We start from the raw sequence: 20,356 nt of genomic DNA, 5'->3' as shown, positions 1-20,356 counted from the left end.
CAAATGCTTCTCAGATACATGGTGGGTGCATGAAGGGGAGAATTGTTGGAAGCATTTTTAGCAGCTTAGCTGTTTGTTACAGGTGTGATGGTAAAATTCCGAGATAAAAAGAGTTTCCAAAGGAATAATAATAACCGTATACACTGCAGAGAATCCTTCCTAGCCCAATTCTGCATGAAAATGTTGCATGAAAAGAGTATATGGCAAAACAAAATCCTGTTCAGATATGTGAAGCTGGGAAATTAACTCTGAAGATTAAAAAAAGGGGAAAACTTTTCATATCATCAGGGTCAAACTGGAGAAAAATAACTATATGCTTTTTTTAAATAAGTGCAATTTGGGATGTGACAGAATAGTGTAATGATGGGATAATTTTAAACGTAGCTTGCTGAACCAAATCAGCCTGCGGGACTTAATTCTTAGATATCTCTCTCTTAATTCCCACATAAATTAATTAAAGCCTTAAATATCAGATAATGTTTAGGATGGGATGGAATGAAATGGCATGGCATAGAATGGAATGGAATGATAGTATACGTACTATCATATATACATACATGCATGAATGATAGAACTCCTTAAAAAAGTGTGTTAACCTTGTGAATAAAAATCTCTTGTCTTATAAGATTTTCTGTACTGCGTTTGTTGCTTTGGAACCTGAAAGGTTTTTTTCCTGATCCTTGTTTCATTCTCACAACTGCAGAAAAATTGAATTGTTTCCCACTTGAGGGGTCTGAGTAATTTCTCATTTAAAAAATATCAGGTGCAGATTAGTGGCAATGTCAAGAGACTTCAGCAATATGACTCGTTTTCCAGGTAGTGTTGCTGAACCGGATCCTTCTCACCTTACATACAGGAGCATGTTCTATTGAAATGATGTTTTGCTTTCCAGCATGATCAAGTTTGTTACTGCCAACATACAATAATGTGAGCTTTGCCTTGACCTCTAGCCTTGACCTGTCCACAAAGAATCAGTTAATGCAAATGAGAATAACAGTGTTCAACTGTTTCTTCAAGGGGAACAGCAAATGGCTTATTAGAAACCTTTCCTATATTGCAAACCTTATGGCAGCATTCAGAGAACAGCTGTTTATCTTAGCATTTAGGTATAAGCAGTGTCAAAGTTGCTATTAAAATTACAGTCTATCTGGCATTGTTTTCAGTATTAGCAGGAAAAAATATATGTGAGCAGGTCACATGCTCTGCCTTAGCTGAATCTGAGAAAAGAACCAATAGTCATCTGTGTTTGCAGAAATACTCTTGGTAGTAATTCCATAAAGTTCTACTCCCTCTTTTCCTCTACTTATACCCAAATATTTTATGTTTATTAGGCAATGTGCAGCAATGTGCTGATTTTTTTTAATGTATTAGAGTGTAAGGATACAGTAAACCTTTCTGTCAGGCTGTAAAATCAGTTTTACAGGAAGCTGAAGTATTTTCCAGAGGATCAGGACTATGTGGCTGTTATTACTAACTGTAGTATTTCAAGTCATTTTCACAACCTGTGGTACAGCTAACAAGTAACTTGACAGTTTGCCAAGGCAGCACCGTTAGATTTGTTGAAGGGAGCTTTAAAATATTCATTAAGGCAGTGTATTTGTGAATGATGTATGAAGTTAGTAACAAATTCAAGGTTAAGAACAGTGTGACTTCTCAGAAGGAGGTGACATAAACCCAGCCCTGTAAGAAATAGTGAAATTTTATTAGTTATTTCTGTTTAAGCACACTACTAGGGAATATTCTGATTTAAAAGGGTTTTTATTTTGAAAAATAGACAGGATACTAAATAAACTGATTTTGTGACGAAAATAAAGAGGCCTTTGGAGAGAGAGCATTGCTGCTTTGTTTTCTCATGTGATTTTCAATTGTCAACCATAGATGCAGTGTGTTGAAATGACTTTCACCATTTCCATTTATCCCTATAGTAGCTTCAAGCAAACAAGGAAGTATTGGTGAATTGTATCATGTTGATTTGTGCAAACATAAGTCAAGTTTTTTTGTCTTTTGTCTGTCTTTAAAGTCTATAGAATCATGTGGATGTGTACAACTGTAAGAGACTGTTTACTTTATCTGCTTTATGTGACAGTTCTGTGCCTACTCAACCTCTTTGGACAGCTGACAAATCAACTTAAGTTATAAAGAAAGGTTCCATGTTCATAGTTAAAGGAACAGTATTAAGCTTAATTACATTGATGGTATTTTGAACTTTGTAAATCTGGGAATTGGTGGCATATGGGGAAAGAATTACACTAAGCCAGATAATGGTTTTGTACTGTGTTTTGTTAGGGGTTTTTTTTCCCAATTACAAATTCTTCAATAATTCTTCTTTCTCCCAAGGAGAAGGTGTAATCTAAACCCAACATACGAGGTCTGCTTTTGTTTCAGTATCACTGGTGATATGAAACAACTGGACTGAAATTAACAGAGTTGCACAATTATTTCTGTAGTTGCTGGAATCATTGTGATGCTATTGACTTTAAAAGAACACACACATACCCAAGGGGGAAATTTAGCACAGACTTAATTAGAGCTTTGTTTTGAGGTCAAAATTTGCTTTGAGGATAAACTTGGATTAAGGTACCTGATACCTTTTTCAAACAAATGTAGAGTGATATATGTTGCAAAAGAAAGGGTATTTTTTTATTATGAAGAATTCATTCCATCTGAACTATAACTGACTGTTTTATTACTGACTATTTTAAAGTAGTCTTTGATTAAAAATATTTACTGAATTAAAATAAAGGAACAAAATTCTGACACTGAATTTCTGTAGGAAGCACAGCATACTCCAGTGACTATAAATTAGCATTTAGTACTTTGTCACATTTATAATATATGAAAATGTCATTTCACAGGGACAGGCAAAGATGATGAAGGATGGAAAGGTTTTTAGAGTTATTCAAGAGAACTGCTGGGATCCAGAAGTACGGATTAAAGAGATGGATCTATCAGGTACCTGCATAAAGGAATTGAAATCATCGTGTCTCATTTAAAGAAGCAGTCATGTCTCTCTTAGAGCATCTGAAAGTGCTTAATAATAATATCAGAATTAAAAGCTTTAGCCTACTGATTCATTAATTGAAATCTGTTGAAAGTCAAGGAAAACTGATATACTTTACGTTCAGAGTCAAACAGGACATGTTCCCATTACTTACCTCATTTTCAGTAGCAATGTATTCCCCACGTGGGCTCGCTGGTGTTGGTGGGGTTGCTAACAGAGTAAGGAACTAGCTGATGTAAGTAAGGATGTCTTACTGTGGACTTGAAAAGGCAACATAAATGTCAGGTATAAAAGAGATTTACATAAAAGAGGAAGCCCTTTCATTTTTGTTCCAAATGCTAAAAAGATTCTCTTTACTCATAGGATTTCTTGTATGTTTGTTTCCTTTTCTGTTTATATGTTGCAACTTCACTCTGTATTTTTGCTAGAGGACTCTGAGCCTAGGGCATTGGTGCAATTGCTTTCTCAGAAAAAAAGTTTTCCTGATTTAGAAACAAACTTAACCAGATGCCAAAATTGAAATTTACTTTCAATCAAGTTAGTTACATGCTGCTAAATAAGGTTTGTAAAGTGGGAGACTGAGAATGGGAGAATGAACTTCTAGTCCAATCAGTTATTTCTGTTAGTTCTTATTAACACTATAATCCCAAATTTCTTTTGTGAAATGTTATGTTACTGAAGATTATTTTTCTTGGACTAAGGCCTGTACAATTTTCTCCATCAATTTCCCAGTAGACACAATTTGAATATTTTCTCCAACTTTTCATAAGGAATAAACCATCTGAATTGCTTCAAAGAGTGGATATTTTATAAGTAGCATCTTTATGGTTATAGTTTCCCTCTCTCCTGGGATAGGACATTAGGAGATACTTTGGATCATCCTTATGTAGGTTCAGTGCAACACAAAACATAGGACAATTTAGGAACTCGGGCTGGTGGGTGATTAATGTAAACACAACTTAGATAATTTTCAAGTATCTCATTTTCACCCTGAACAAGCAGTATTTCAAACTCCAACCATTACTGGAGAGGCTAGAATGTCTGTGCAGCCCTTCTGAAATACACTGCCTTGACTGGACTCTAATAATTCCCTGAGTTAGCTCAGGGATTTTGGGGATTTCTGTGTCAATCAAACACTGTGTGGATCATAAATAGCCTTTGAGTATCTTAGATATTTCCCTTAAGACTAATGGCAAGTTTCTACAAACCAGTTCTGCCATATCTGTTTTGCTGTAGACAAAGGGAAAACATAGGAGCATTTTTTTCAAATTTTTACAACAGCTGTGCAGGAAAGAACGTTTGTCATAAAGCCAACACCACAATATTTCTCTACAATCTAAACAGTGCTCACTTGATTAAAAAAATTAAACAAGCTAAAATGATGTGTTACAGCACCATCTGGTGACTTGTGCCATAAAAATATCCCCCTTTATTACAGCACTCCAGAGACACAGGCATCAGGCAATTAAATGTAAAAAAACCAACACCTTTTGTTTTTTTCATTCTGGTCTTGTAGTCATAGACTGTGGGCTACATTTACTCTTTCCCTGTTTACAAGGACTGTGTCCTGTAACACAGGCTGGCATAGATTACAAAAAAAAATTCAATGCCCAGACATGACAGAACTTTGGACCAAAGACGTTGAACAAAATTAGTATCAGTCACTGTGAGGTATGTCCTGGTTTGCCCCAAACAGAAGCTGAGCACCACACAGCTGCTTGCTCACTCCCTGCCCTGCTGGGGTTGGGGAGAAGATCAGAAGGGTAAAATTGAGAAAACTTATGGGTTGAGAAAAAGATAGAATAATAGGAAAAGCAAAAGCCATGCAGGCAAGCAAAGCAGAACAAGGAATTAATTCACTACTTCCCACTGGCAGGCAAGTGTTCAGCCATCTCCAGGAAAGCATAATGGTTAATTGGGAAGACAAACCACCAGCACTCCAAACATCCTCCCTTCTTCCCTCAGCTTTATATGCTGAGCATGACATCGTATGAGAAATACTTTAGGTTAATTGGGGTCAGCTGTCCCAGCTCTGTGCCCTCCCAGTTTCTTATGTACCCCCAGTCTACTCACTGCTGAGCTGGTGTGAGAAGCAGAGATGGCTTTGACTTGGTGTAAGCACTGCTCAGCAATAACACTAACATCCCTGTGTTACCAGCACTGGTCTCAGCACAAACCCAAAACATAGACCCATACTAGCTACTGTGAAGAAAATTACTAAATCAGAGAGTTAACATACAGCTTGGTTGCTAGAAGACTTTGTGCAATGCCCAATAAATCTTGCCAGTAATAAATGGTAGCCAGTGTTCCAAAGAGTCCAAATTAGTTCTCATCATCCTATGTCCTGGGTCTATTTGGTATACAAACCTGTGTCTTGATCCACTCAATAAAACAAGCAATCAAGGTAATTCAATAAAACAAGCTCTAGAGGTAATTAACATCACTGCTCTGTGACACAAATCAGTACAATTTTGTGGGAAAAAATATTTTAGTTAATCCTGTCAGCCTTGTCTTCTTATTCTCTGCTTTGTAGAACCCTCTGAAGAGTGTGTAAAGTAGTTTTTTTCTGTGATGATTCTTCTTTTTCCTAAAGCTAGTGTCCAGGAATGTTCAGTTTGGAAATCTACCCTTAAGGTTTACGTTAAATTTGCCCAGAAGGGTAAAAAAATGATTGAAACCAGATGCAATCCTTATTGTGGATAACATGGTCAGTGTTCTCAAACATACTAATTAAGTGTCCAGTAGCATATTGGTGGATATTACAACATTGGTATATATGTAATTTTGTAGACCTATCCCTTAACCCCAAACCATTGCCACTGCACACAATATTAATCAGATATTGTAACACAGAGTCAGCTTCCCCTCTTGCTTCCTGCTTAAAATACTGAGAAGGAAAATAAATTACTTTGTTAAATGTTTAAGTGCTTTGGCAAAGTCATTGCCTTAGGAGAAATTATCTTTGTTTTTTCTGCCATGTCTTGCATGACTAGTTTCATTACTAACAAGTTAAAATTCTTAAAGCATGACAAAATAGGTGCATAAAAATCACAATTAAAAATTAATACAGTTTTGTATGTCACAATGTATTGATGTCCAGTTACTGATTATTGTTTCTTCTGTTGTTAATCTGCAAGGTTTGTTGTGTTTCTTCCTATAACACACACAAAGTTATGGTATAAAGTTGGATTTGAAGAGAAACCAAACAACACAGACTTGATTTTCTTTATTACTGACATCAAATTTTTTTCTAAAAACAGACAGAATTTCTTATAACCTCAATAGTCCAGAAACAGGATGAAGTAAACCTAACACAGTGTAGCTTTGAGGAACATCTTAACAACCATTGTTAGTACAACATTGTCTATTTTTAACTAATTTACATATTTATTTATTAAATATGTGTGAAAACATGACCCCAAAGTAAACTTAAGCTACTATATTCTGTTGGTTTAACATCCCATTCGTTTGTGTGAGAGTAACGTTAAATTGCTATTTTAATTAATTGTATGCATGCATACCAATTACTTCTAAAATCAAAATATATTCACAAAATAATCCAGTATGCATGTGGAAGTGTTATTTTTCTTTCTGTTCCAATCCTAATAAACTGGTAAACTGCAAGATTTATTACTGTGATCCTCAATAAATTTAAAAAAATCATTTTATCCATGTCACTATTAAATTAGTTTTTCTTACCATTAAAGCTTTTACCTTCAACCTCTCAAACCAAAGTACTTTCTTATTTTTATCATTTTACTAAAAAAAAATAAAAGAAGCATTAATAACTGCTTTTTCTTACTCAGGAGTCACAGTCCAAGCCCTTTCCACAGTCCCTGTAATGTTCAGCTACTGGGTATGTTCCTACTCTCATATTTTGCAATTCGTATGTTACAATTTTTTAAAAAAACAAATGCATATTCCTATAAATTAGGTGACTGAAAATAGTCACTAGAACACTGAAGAAAATGGGTAATTGTTCTGCTGTGAAAAACAAAAGGCAAAAAAATAGTCCAGGTATCAGAAGAGCCAGTACAGGGTGTCCTGGCAAAGCTCCACTCTGCAGGACATCCAGTAAGAAAGTAAGAAAGTATGAGACAACAGACTTTGTTCTGGAGACCTGAAAACAAGGAGAGAAAATTTACACAACATGAATCCCTGGTAAGCAGGTAGATATATCTGTACAGATTCCATAAAAGCTGAACATCAATCAGCATTTTCTCATTAAAAAAAGAAATAAAAGTTATATTTGTGGTCTTGTCCCACTTTCTTGTAAATGTGGCAAGGGACTCACTGACCTTCAGTGCTTTGAATCTTAAAATTTAGTAGGAAATGTTAATTATTTTGTTCCCTGCATGGTGATCCTGAATGCATCAAAGGAATAAAAACAGTTTGAGAAGATAAATCATAGCAAAATTCTGTTCTAAATATCTTTTCAATGTGACTATTTAGCTAGGTGTACAAGTTGAATTGTTACGTAGTAACAGATATGCTGCATTAAAAATCATTGTGTTAAGCCTACATATAAGTAGCAACACTGATCTTTAGATTTGCTTGTTGGGTGACATATCTTTAAAATGTTATTCTGGTGTTTATGGGAATATTTTCCATTAAATATGTATTAGGAAGGAAAATGGGAAACGAACTGCATGGATATTGCAGTTCCCTCATTAGAATTATGACTGTTACCTCCTTCTAAATGTTAGAGAGGTTTGCTCAAGTTTCCTCTGTAGAATTTTCATGCTTCAACTTCTCACATTTCTTATTTTTATCTCTTCGGCTCCAATAATAGGAGAGTAAATATGCATTGCTATGTTTAAAAATTATATGCTGAGGTTTTTGCATTGGGATAGACAAAAACAGAGGACTGGTTTACACAAAAGACCAGATAACTTGAGAGCATCAGCAGCTTGGGCTCTATTACACTCATCCTTAGCAGTAAAAGCAGCAGCATTTGATAAAATATTCATGACAAGAAGCAGAACTGCACCCAAAGGTTTCAAAGCAGCAGAATTTAGCCCTACTCGTTTCCAGCCATTCAGAACTGAAAAGTAAATTTTAGGTTTAAACCCTGTCTCTGAATTGTTTGCAGTGACATTTATCCAGTATCTTCCAAAAGCGGTAACATTTGAGAACTATAATTTAATGTACAATTCTGCTTAATATCTTTCCAGGCCAAACCTCAGGATACTTTAGATTTAGCCCAGATATTAAATAATGACTTAGCTGCTACAGTAAAAAAGTACCCCAAGAGGTTTGTTGGCTTGGGTACGTTACCTATGCAAGCTCCAGACCTGGCTGTGAAGGAAATGCATCGCTGCGTGAAGGAACTTGGATTTCCTGGGGTACAAATAGGATCTCATGTCAATGACTGGGACCTGAATGCACCAGAACTGTATGATATTTATGCTGTGAGTAAGTGTTTCTTTCCTTATTTTGGGTACTGCTGTGACATGGAATTCTGTCTGAAAGTATCTTGGGACATTCAATTGTCAATGAAATTTATAGATACATCAAAACAACTGAGCCTTCTAATTTGCTTAGTCATCAGAGAGCTTTAATATATATAATTCATTATAGGACACAATGACAATAATTCAATAGAAAACATTCTGAAGCAAACTGTACATTAATGAATAACAAAATATGATACAAGTTCTACCTGTAGAGTTTCCTTCTTGGTTTGTCAGTCTAAGTGCAGTATCAAATCTGCAATGAACATCAATCTACCAAGCAAGTTATTGAATTGCTATTTTTAGTTTACAAATGTAGATGGCATTTACTCCCTACAATCCAAAAGTTGCCACTTTATTTATGCATGTATGGGTAAATAAAACCAAATTTTTTAAATGTGTGATAATCTCCCTAGCAACAAGAGGAGGTCCAGAAATACATCTGACAAAATGAAGCTGTTAAATCCTAGCTAAGCAGATGAATTACTTTGATGAATATATACTTAAATATAAGCTCATAGTTAAAGTACTCAGTCAGAATCAGCATCCTATAGTGTTCTTTTTCATCTCCAGAAATGTTAGTAGTTTTGCAGAAATTAATAGACTTGAGTGGAGATGGGTTATTGATCAGGATACAGCTAGATTTCAAACTCTTGGTTTTAACTTATTTTTAAACCAGGCAGAGGGCCAAAGGGGACTAATCTTGTGCAACAGCAATGAAAATCCCTGAATGCAGCTGAAACAATTCTGCAAAATCATCTGAAAATGGTTCTATAAAACATTATGAGAATTAATCCTCACATGTGTAATGAAATAAAAAAGAACACTAGTTTAAACCAAGTTTTATAGTGCAGGATGGCTTATGACACAGCTAAAAAAGCATTTTTATACCACATTAATCTGAGGAACACTTGGCTTACTAAAAAGATATTATAATCCGTGTTTACAATACTGTAGTCTCAAAAGTAACTTTGAACCTGAATGAGAACTTCAGGATGTGGCTCACAGGAGTAAATATAGCCAACTATTGCTTATAGTTCTTACTTCTGGGGCTATTTTTATTGCTAGAACTAATTCTCAGCACAATTTTGCTGGTCATCTTTAAAGTATGGCTAAGAACTAAGATGTATTTTTGGTATGATTACTAAAAATTTAGGGGTTTTTATTTTTGCTGCAGGCTGCTGAAAAACTGAATTGCTGTCTCTTTGTGCATCCCTGGGACATGCAGATAGATGGAAGGATGTCCAAATACTGGTTTCCCTGGCTGATAGGTGAGTATATATTTACTTTGCTTAATCTGCATGTATGAATTGTCACTGGATTATGCCAAGAAGATTGCTACAAAGGTACTAATACAGAGAAAAACTACATTTTTTTCTATTAAATCATTTTTTTACATCAAGTGCCAAGATTAAATCTGTTGTGTAAATTCAGCAGTCATTTGATTTTAAGCTGGTTTAGTTTGTCTGACTTTTCAATACCTAGAATCAAAATTTCAGAGTAGCAATCTAGTATTCTCCTTTGTCCTAAATACAAAGAGGAGGTGACTGGGGAAAAAGAATTACCTCTGAAGTGAACTCCTCAAAAATAACATGAGTGCATGAAAAAGCAGGCAAAACCAAATATTACTTCTTAGAATTTCTTGGATTATTTCCTAGGTTGAACAGAGAGGAAATAAATCCAAGTTTGTATCATATAAACTGTAGAGCTTTGAAAGCTCCCCACAGATGTAGGGAATTGTGTAGTTTCTGTTTTTTTCCCCCATCTAAAAGGTAAATCAGAACAACATTGAGTAATGGGAAGTAGGTTATACAGGTACCTAGAAATTATTAGACCTGATTCCACCCTCAGTTCCTCTGTTTTGCACTGCTTTGTTTTGCATGGTTTTGCACTGCCTCCAGTAGAGGGGTTCTGAAAAATATACACAATATGCATTTATGTTCTGCAAATCTTAGTGTCCCAATCACCATGATTTTAAAACAGTATCAATTAGGCTTAAACAGAGCAGTCTCAACGATACAAATTTTAAATGAGTCTAAAATTGTTGCATTTATTTAACAAGGTATAGTTAAAATATTTCCTACTGGCCCTAATAAAGCTTTGCATCTGAGCATATTGTGAAACATCGATGAAAAACAACCTTTTGAGCTGGGTAGGTGTTACTTCCCCTTGGATGAGGGGAACTCAAGTTCCTCATTTCCAAGCTGGATGTCTGAAGTTAGGCACCTGAATAGCATGGTATTCTAAATAAGTTACATGTGCTCAGAAACTGAGGCCTGATGCAGGAACCTAAATTGCTGCTCTTTTCCAAACACTGGGCATCCAAGTTACCTAGTGGCAAAGGCAGAGACAGGTTATTTCTAATTTCTTAGTAACTGGCACCACATCATAACCAAACCCCAAATCTGTGTTGGAATACCCACCAACATGTCTGCCCCACTTCCCACACAAAAGAAACCCAGAGGCACAGGTGAGAGCAGAATCTGATGTATTTCAGACTTTTCTTTAAGCTAGGATAACAGGGGAATCAAGCCTGTACTGTGCAGTTCAGGACATGCCAAACCTGCCTGTCAGCTGTCCTAGTGGTGTAGGATAAAAACTAGGCTTCGAATTCAGTAGCTTCCAGTTTTATGTCCTGAATTCAGTTAATTAATGTTCAACTTCATGTTCCTATAATAGAAAAAATGCATAACATTTGGCACCTGCTCTATAGCTGGTTTTTTTTCAGTAGTTTCAAGGCTAATTGAAGAAAATTAAGATAACATTTAAAACTCAAATAGGAAAATCATAAATAAAACTCTCATACAATGAAAGGTTTTTTGTTCTTAGGCATGCCAGCAGAAACGACTATGGCTATTTGTTCCATGATTATGGGAGGAATTTTTGAAAAATTTCCTAGGCTGAAAGTTTGCTTTGCACATGGAGGTAAGTAATAATACCATGTGTGTTCTTAAGTTGGGTATGGTACAATTGTATTTTTGGGTATGCCAGCTAGTAGGGTTACCACTTAAAGCCTGCCACCGGGTGAGTGCTGTTAGCCCAAAGAAGATACCTGCTAGATCAGCTGCTTGTAAGAACACTCTTTAGACTGTTTCAGCCATTGTTTGAACTGTTAAAATAGCCTTCAAGGAAAATGAGGAGGAAGCTGAGACAGGAAATGGTTTGGGGAAAGGGACAAGGAGGCAGCAGGAGGAATTTGGGCATCAAAGTAGTGAAGAAGCGGGGAAAAGAGAAAGAAGCTAATGAAACAAAAGGAGAAAAAATGCTGGTGCAGAGCACATTCTAAAGAGCTGATAGTAAAACTTACAGATCCCTGATGATGATGTGGGTTTTTTTCCTCTTGCATATTTTCAGCTTGTTACTAAAAATGTCTTCTGGCAGGTGGTGCTTTTCCATACACAGTGGGGCGAATCTCCCATGGATTCAATGTGCGCCCTGATTTGTGCGCAGTGGATAATAAAGTGGATCCAAGAAAATACCTTGGTTCATTTTACACAGACTCTCTAGTCCATGATCGTGGTGCACTAAGGCTGCTAACAAGTGTGATAGGAGAGGTGAGTTTTAATGCTTCCAAAGCAGATGAGTCATTCTTTAGTTCTCTATGAAACAGCAAAAGAAGTACACACCAGTCCTGTGTCCAGTTTGGGGCACCTTAGTACAAAAAAGACACTGAGGTGCTAGAGTGGGTGCAGAGAAGAGAAAGAGCAACCAGGCTGGTGAAGGGCCTTGAGAGCAAGACTTATGAGCAGTGGCTGGGGGAACTGGGGCTGTTTAGTCTGAAGAAAAGGAGTCTGAGGGGAAACATCATTGTCTCTACAACTACCTGAAAGAACGCTATAGAGAGGTAGGTGCTGGTCTCTTCTTACAAGTAAATGGTGATAGGACAAGAGGGAATGGCCTAAAACTACACAAGGGGAGGTTTAGACTGGACATTAGGAAATGTTTTTTCTCTGAAAGGGTTTTCAGGCATCAGAACATGCTGCCCAGGGAGGTGGTTGAGTCACCATCCCTAGAAGTGTTTAAAAGTAATGTAGATGTGGTGCCTGGGTATATGGTTTAGAGGTGAATATGGTAGAGTAAGGATAGAGATTGGACTTGATGATCTTAAAGGTATTTTCCAAACTAAATAATTCTGATACTATGTTTCAATATAATGATAAACAGTCCAAGACTTTTACCTACGGATTAGCTTTTGAATCTAACTGTAGCTTACATAATCAAGTGCCTTAAAGTAATTTTTACAATAGATATAAAAATTTTACCAGATGTGATGTGCACTTCCATTTTACAAGCTACCCAAAGGCTTCTGGCATAGCACTTGCTTCCAGTTATCTCCTTTTCTGAGAAGTCTCCCTAAATCTAGACCATGTTCATCCTAAGCATATTCTTGTTCTGCATGCAGTTATAGTATAGCAGAGATGAGTCAAGCTCTTGAATTTTGAATCACCATGTTTAGGTGGTCAGATTCCTGGTTTTATTGCCAAGGAGAGAAGATTACTTGCTTGTTTGTTTGTTTGTTTGTTTTTTCCATTTAAAAATGTTTCCATTTTAAAATGCCATTGTTAGAAACACCTTGCTGAATTAGCAGCTGTGTGATTAAGAATGGCTCAGAAACATGGATTCTTTTCTGGGCTGATTCTGGCTTTAAGCTCAACTAGAGGTGTCAAGAACAATTGTGATTAGTCTGCAACCGAAATGTAGTTGTTTGAGGAGAGTGAGGTTGTGGAAAGTAATTCACTAATCTAAGTTACTCAGCAATAACCTCTCTGGTGTCTCGTTTATTTTATCAAGACTTCTAAAATTAAGTTTTTTAATGCAATAAATTTGACCAGTTTACTGGGATGTTGGAGTCTTCTTTAATTCTCCTCTGAGTATTTTAAGGTCAAGCAATATGACATCAAGTGAAACCTCAGTGCTGAAAAGGCATGAGTCAGACCCAAGAAATGTAAATGCTTTTAACATTCAGGAGAGCTTGAGGAAAAAAAACAACAAAAAACCCAGTACATTTTATTTCTCTTTTTCATAGCCTAAGGCATTTTATCCTTGAAAAAAACATTCACATCACATTTTCAAATTTTACTATATAACCATGATGATTAAAAAGTTCCCACTTTTTCCAGTGAGAGCTGATACTCTCACGTAATACCATTCCGTGAGTCAAATGCTTAAAAAAAAAAAACAAACAAATATCTCAGTGTTTTCAGTGCAGTCGTGTGTTGGCAGAATAACAAATAGAAGATGAATGCTGGGCTAAAACCAATGTGATTGGGTCTTGGAGATGACACCATAGCTTCATGAGCTGAAGGTTTGAAATAGGACAGCTCTCCAGAGTACGGCTAAGAGCTGTGCGGGAAGGGCATCGGTGTGTGTGAAGATGTGCTCAGACATGGCTGCAGGTCCTTAGGGAACAGCTGCTACCTGGCATCAGAATGGAATGTGTTGGCTTTCAGCTTCTGAATATTAAAATCCAGTGACAGCTGTGATGGGTCACGTACCTTTAACTTCACCCCCTCTTGGTGCTGGGTACCAGTTAATTGGAGCCTAACCCACTTAAAGGAAGCAGAAAGATGCATTTCTGAGAAAGAATTTTTTAAGGCTGCAAAATCACTGCAGTCCTTTTCTCCCCTTGTGATGAGGTAGCCTGAAGTGGATATAAATAAGCACAAAATCCCTAATGATGCTGCCTATAAAAAGTGAGGAACTGGGTTGGCAGTGGATGAAATTAATCAGTGTGTCTCTGCAAAAACTTGCCCATGGTGATTCCTCAAGAGCCATCACCCAAAGGTCAGACATTCTCTGGCCAGAAGCTGGAGCTGAACAGACTATAGCAATCAGGCCTTTTTTAGAGATGTATCCTGATAGTAGGAAAGAAAGTGAGATTCAACGCAAATACAATTTTCATTAATATAATGGGATGAACTCATGACTCATGCTCTTTGAGATTCATTTTAAGACTCAGGTCCCTATTACTGTGAAGAAAGTTCTGTTGAGCAGAAGGCTTCACTGACATTAATCATTAGCCAGATGTACCTTTTTAAAAGGAGAGGTGCATTAATTAAGGTATCAAACTGTAAGTCATCAAGGGAAAACTGACTTGATTGATATCCTTTGAAACAATGTAATAATCCATCTATTATGCTAGGGGAATTATTTATCTGCAGAGACATCTCTAAGGCTGGTTGCTAAAGGCAGGTATTGCAATGTCCATTTCATACATGGGTACAAAACTGAAGCTCAAAGGGTATAAAAGAGCCTAGTATCACTAGTAGCAGAGCAGTAATGCTACTTATAAATTTTAATTTAATTTTTATTTGCAGCTCTTAATGCTAATGAAGAGACCACATATTTAGCTGTGAAACATTTTAAGTTAGAGGAAAAGAAAAACACAACTGACATATTTGTAGTAGTCCAACAAGGGCATGGGGTTTCTTTCTGCCTTGGTATACAGGAGATGTAAATAGGAACATACAAACCTTCCTGGTTTGCTTAACCTTGACTAACAAACAGCTGTGCAAATACTGGGTTTCCTTCTCCTTTACTTAGAAATCCATATTCTCGTATAAGTCCAGTATGTTTATTGGTTGGGGGTTTTTGTAAATGACATATATTTGGTTTTCAAATCTGAAGAAAATGTCTTGGTATCAGATTGAGTATTATGAATAAAATAATGTATTTAGCTGTTTAAGCATACACAGGTCCAAATATGTTTTGTTTAATCTACACTCATAATTTAATTTAGTAGACAGAGGAGTGTAAATTATCCTATTTAATCTTATGGCGACGCTTATATAATAAATCATAACACAACAATACAGGACAGAACAATAGAATGTGTATCATTCTGCTTGGAGTTGGTAGAAGGCCTTGTATAGGTTCTTCCAGAGACTCTCGGGTGACATCTGCTGGAGGTAAAAAAATGCAGATCAAATTTTAAAAAAAGCAGCATTTGACAAATACGGAAAACTAATCATTTCATAAAATAACTGAAATATGTTTTCTTCACCCTATTTCAGTATTGGCAACTCAGTTCAAATATTATAACAAGTGCCCCAATTTCATGAGCTTGACTTAAAATTCATGAGACGTTTCAAAACATATCCTTTTAATGAAAACTGTGCTTTTCAAATATGTCTCCAGGAGATGAAGCTTAAAGGAAAATAGACTTCTGATAAAATCAAGAGAGTCGGCAGCATGCACTCTCCAAGTTAGATAAAATGGGGTAATATCATTCCAGTTTGAAAATGAACCTATAGCAAGGTCAGCCTATAGAGGATCTGCTTATGTCTTTTCATCTCTGATATCAAACAGGAATGATGCATACAGATTTTTATTGAATTTTCTTTTTCACTAGCTTGGTTTCAGAAACAAATGGTATCATGTCACTCATATTCTCAGATACATGTTTCAAATGCACAGCTAATATCCAATAATAAAGACAATGACACTTCAAAAAAAATAATAGACTTCCAAAAATACATGAAATTTTGTAAATTAGATACTGGGTTTGTTGCCTGGAGCTGAATACTAGTTAAATTAAATCAAATAAAGTACCTTTTTGTATCTGTTTGTAGTAATTCTGCATGGTACTGTGCTTTGACTAGAATCCCACTGCAGTGATCACAGCTTTTAAAGTATCTCCCCAAAGATAATTTTGATTGCTTTGTAATTTTTACTCCACATTCTTCTCACATAATGTTTGTATGTGTCTGTGTGTGTGTTGTCCACAATTTCAAATTCAGGAATCAAATCCAAGCTTCTTTTCTGAGTTTAGTGGAGAACTTCCTGAGATTCTTAAAAGAAATTGTTTTCAAACTTTTTTTTTTCCCTAATGAAAGTTGGAACCCAAAGATGATCTTCATATTCCCTTTTGTAATTAATCATTGCAATATATACTTGTAATTTCCTGTGGTATATTCTAAATTCCAGAAAGCACATGCAACCTTACTGCTTAATGTTACTACAAAATGTACAAAATGTTTTTTTTATTACCAGGACAAAGTTATGCTGGGGACAGATTACCCTTTTCCTCTTGGGGAACTGGAACCTGGAAAATTGATTGATTCAATGGAAGATTTTGACAATAAACTAAAGGTATGATCTTTTTGGGGGGGGGAGGATTGGCCCTCCTTTTTAAGCCTCTGGTTTTAGACTTGAGATGAAACACTGACAGATCACTCCAGTACTCTGATTTCTGCAAAGACTGGAAAAGACCCTTTAGTCTCTTTGCAGCAGTTCATTTTAAAGCATGAGTAAAAGCATTTGAGTACAATGAGTTAAACAGAAGGGGTTTTTTTACAGGATAAACTCAAGGCTGGCAATGCCCTGGAATTTTTGGGTCTTAGCAGAAAAAAATTTGAATAATTATGAAGACATTGAAGAGACCAAACTTCAGAAATACGCTGAATCCTTAGGGATACTTCTATTTGTGTCTGCAATTATATTGATGACAAATAAATTATGACAAGTCTGTCATAAGTCTGTTATTATTTCCAAAACAAAAGCCAGAGTACTGGGAATGAGCACGGGTATTTCTGTGCATTTAAGGATTTAGGTTGTCTTTAAACACTTCTGAGGCCCCTGCTTTCAGTAAAAAGGAAAGATTTCATCTTCCACAATTGTAATAAGAATCTCTGAATTATAATCAATGCCATGTTATTAGGACCTGATTCCCACGAAGAGAGAACTGAGAAATTGATGACTTTTCTCCATTATGTTTCAGTTCTTGTTATGCCAAATAAACAGAATCTAGAAAAATATTAGAATTTAAACAGAATGTTGCTGATGCCCAAGAACAGGCAACATTTGCCTTCACCACTGCTGGAACTGGCAGCACACCACACTTCGGCTCCACACTGCAAGTGTATGTGCTGGCACTTTGTGAATGCTGTGGCAGGGTGGAAAAGGTCTGTGTGGGGACTTGTAATTTTCTTCTGCTGCCGACACCACTGGCAACTTATTCATCAGAACAATATTGTTGTAGGTGCAGAAATAATATTTGTACGTCACAGTCAAAATAAATACTAGCGTTGAGCGACAGTTTAACGACATTAGTGTCCTCAGATTGGCAAGACTTCTGCTGACCTTTATTTAAACAGAATCATAGAATCACTTAGGTTGGGAAAGACCTTTAAGATCATCAAGTCCAACCATTAACCCTACTCTGCCAAGTCCAGCACTAACCCATATCCCCAAGCACCACATCTAGATGACTTTTAAACACATCCAGGGATGGTGACTCAGCCACCTCCCTGGGCAGCATGTTCCAATATCTGACAACCCTTTTAGTGAAAAAATTCTTCCTAATGTCTAGTCTAAACCTCCCCTGGCGCAGCTTGAGGCCATTCCCTCTTGTTCTGTCACCAGTTACTCGTGAGAAGAGACCAGCTCCTGCCTCTTTACAACATCCTTTCAGGTAGTTGTAGAGAGCAATGAGGTCTCCCCTCAGCCTCCTTTTCTTCAGACTGGGGCTGTTTAGCCCCAGTTCCCTCAGATGCTCCTCATCAGTCTTGTTCTCAAGGCCCTTCACCAGCTTTGTTGCCCTTCTTTGGACACTCTCCAGCGCCTCAATGTCGTCTTGTATTGAAGTGCCCAAAACTGGACACGGTATTCCAGGTGTGGCTTCACCAATGCTGAGTACAGAGGGATGATCACCTCCCTGGCCCTGCTGGTCACACTATTCCTAATACAGGCCAGGATGCCATTTTCCTTCTTGGCCACCTGGGCACACTGCTGGCTCACATTCAGCCACCTAGCAATCAGAATCCCCGGGTCCCTTTCTGCTGGACAGGTTTCCAGCTGCTCTTCCCTCTGCCTGTAGTGTTCCATGGGGCTGTTGTGGCCCAAGTGCAGGACCTGGCACTTGGCCTTGTTGAACTTCATACAATTGATCTTGGCCCGTTGATCTAGTCTCTCTCTAGAGCCTCCCTACCCTCAGGCAGATCAACACTCCCTCCCAGCTTGGTGTTGTCTTCGAAGTACCTACGTGCAAGTATTGAGCCACTTAAATGCCTGATTTTTCAGTGAGATTGTTTTATTTATATGTCAAAGTAGAAGAGATGCAAGTTTGTTCTCATATAATACTATTTTCCTTCAGTAAATTTGATTTTCACAGATGTTTAACTGGATCTAAGAGGAAAATACATTGTGGTTCCTCCAATACATTTTAATTGGGTTAATTCCATTATTTTAAATGAATGAAACCTCTTAGTGTGAATGCAATGCTACATCTTTGGGGACCAAGGTCTGGAACCTCTCCAATAGCAAGAACAGTGTTTAATTACCTTAACTTGTGACTGAATGGGGGATTGCTGCACTCTGCATTGCAATTAATTAATGTGCATACCTGCATAAATCATAGTAATGATGCACTGTCATTATTTAATGATATTCTGCTTCTTTACAATGTGTTAAGATTTTTAAGACAAGGCTATATCTAATGTTGCCCACATTTTATGCTTTTGTAATTAACAAAGTTCGTAAAATTCTAATTATATAGTCAGGTGACAACATTCTTAATACTCTTCCACCAATTATTGAAGGAATACAAATTTTATGTTGAAACACCCAAACTCCATGAGTTTTACACAGTGATTCAAAGTGAAGTAGAACATGCACTTCAAGATTGTTAAATGCATGAAAAATATGAAATCAAAGATCAGCTCCTAATTACTACAAAAGTTTCCCTCTGCATATGCATCTGTGCATTTTATTAGTGCTCTGTTTGGTTCAGTTATAAAATTATAGCTATTTGTATAAAATTTGCACTGAAGTTGTAAAATAACTAGTTGTAACATAATTTCCTGTGAACAAAACCACTGTAGAGTGCCTAGTGGCATATTCTACAAGAGAAGACTGCTTGGAGCTCTCATTTTGATCCACAGTGATCAGAAAAGCAGCACATTATTATTTAAGGGTGAAGGAGGAATGGGCAAAACCTTTAAAAAGTCATCATAATTATTAAAGGTAGGTGAAGTGTAGCGTGGGAGAGGCTAGGACAAATTCATGGTCAGTAGAGTGTGAGGAGATGCATCTTCTCTGTGTATTGGAGAATAATTGAACAGACAAGGCATCACTAGACAGCTTTGATTATGCCTTTTTCGCACCAAATTCCTGGAGAAATACGACCTGTTAGTTGTTGTTTAGATAAGTGCTAATATATACATCATATGCTCAAGATGCAGGAATTGCTGTGTGGTTCTTACTAGATGAAAGTATCATCTAGATTTTTGCTACTACCAATGCCAGGAACAGAATCTCTATGTTTTTCCTGCCAGTGTCTTTGAGTACATTAAAAACCGCTCCACCTTCTTCTCCTTCACTGCCTCTCTTCCCAGCTCTTTTCTCTATCCAACACAATTCACACATCCAAGTATATTTTAGCCCTTAAAACAGATGTTCTTTCATTCTGGTGCCCCCATGCAAGTTATTTCAAATCTGCACGAATCTGAGAGGCAGCCGAGTGTGGGAGGAGTGTGCTGTCTGGGTGGAAAAGTAGCAAGAAGAGGTGTTCCACCAGTTATTGAGGAATAAACACTGAGCACCCGTGCATGGCACGTGGAAGAGGCAATAAGTAGGATCATTTGGAATAACTGAGGCTGAAACAATCTGCGAGTCTGTACTGAGACCAGGACAATTGGAGAGAGGGAAAAGAAGGCCGTTCACCTCAACTCGCCAACATTCTCCGCGCAAACAGCCCAGGAAGATGACAGCCTCTCAGCGGCACCGCGGAAGGCGGCTGGAGCTGTTCCCCACCCCTGAAAGAGCCGCTGGAAAACAAACCAGGACAGAGACACAGCCGCGATGCGCCGGCCGCTGCTTCTTCCAGAGACGGGAGCTCTCACCTTGCGACAACAAAACTCCCGGCGGCAGGAGAACGGCAGCCCCGGGCGGGAGGGCGCAGCCC

General features: G+C 37.2%; 1 protein-coding gene across 1 annotated transcript in view; it reads left to right on the top strand.

Annotated features, from left to right (window-relative positions):
* Positions 1–16,815, top strand: part of ACMSD (aminocarboxymuconate semialdehyde decarboxylase) — a 20,931-nt gene extending 4,116 nt beyond the window's left edge. Inside the window, exons 3-10 of the mRNA XM_010000380.1 lie at positions 2,856–2,952; positions 6,808–6,857; positions 8,176–8,412; positions 9,632–9,725; positions 11,284–11,379; positions 11,836–12,008; positions 16,447–16,545; positions 16,753–16,815. Coding sequence (XP_009998682.1) covers positions 2,856–2,952; positions 6,808–6,857; positions 8,176–8,412; positions 9,632–9,725; positions 11,284–11,379; positions 11,836–12,008; positions 16,447–16,545; positions 16,753–16,815 — 909 coding nt within the window. The remainder of the gene's footprint in view (positions 1–2,855; positions 2,953–6,807; positions 6,858–8,175; positions 8,413–9,631; positions 9,726–11,283; positions 11,380–11,835; positions 12,009–16,446; positions 16,546–16,752) is intronic.
* The last annotated feature ends 3,541 nt before the right edge of the window (positions 16,816–20,356 follow it).

The sequence above is a fragment of the Chaetura pelagica genome, unplaced genomic scaffold (assembly GCF_000747805.2).
Source record: "Chaetura pelagica isolate M959 unplaced genomic scaffold, ChaPel_1.0 scaffold386, whole genome shotgun sequence".
In the NCBI taxonomy this organism is placed as follows: Eukaryota; Metazoa; Chordata; class Aves; order Apodiformes; family Apodidae; genus Chaetura; species Chaetura pelagica.
The sequence above is the reverse complement of the archived record's forward strand: the minus strand, read 5'-3'. Positions and strand labels throughout refer to the sequence as shown.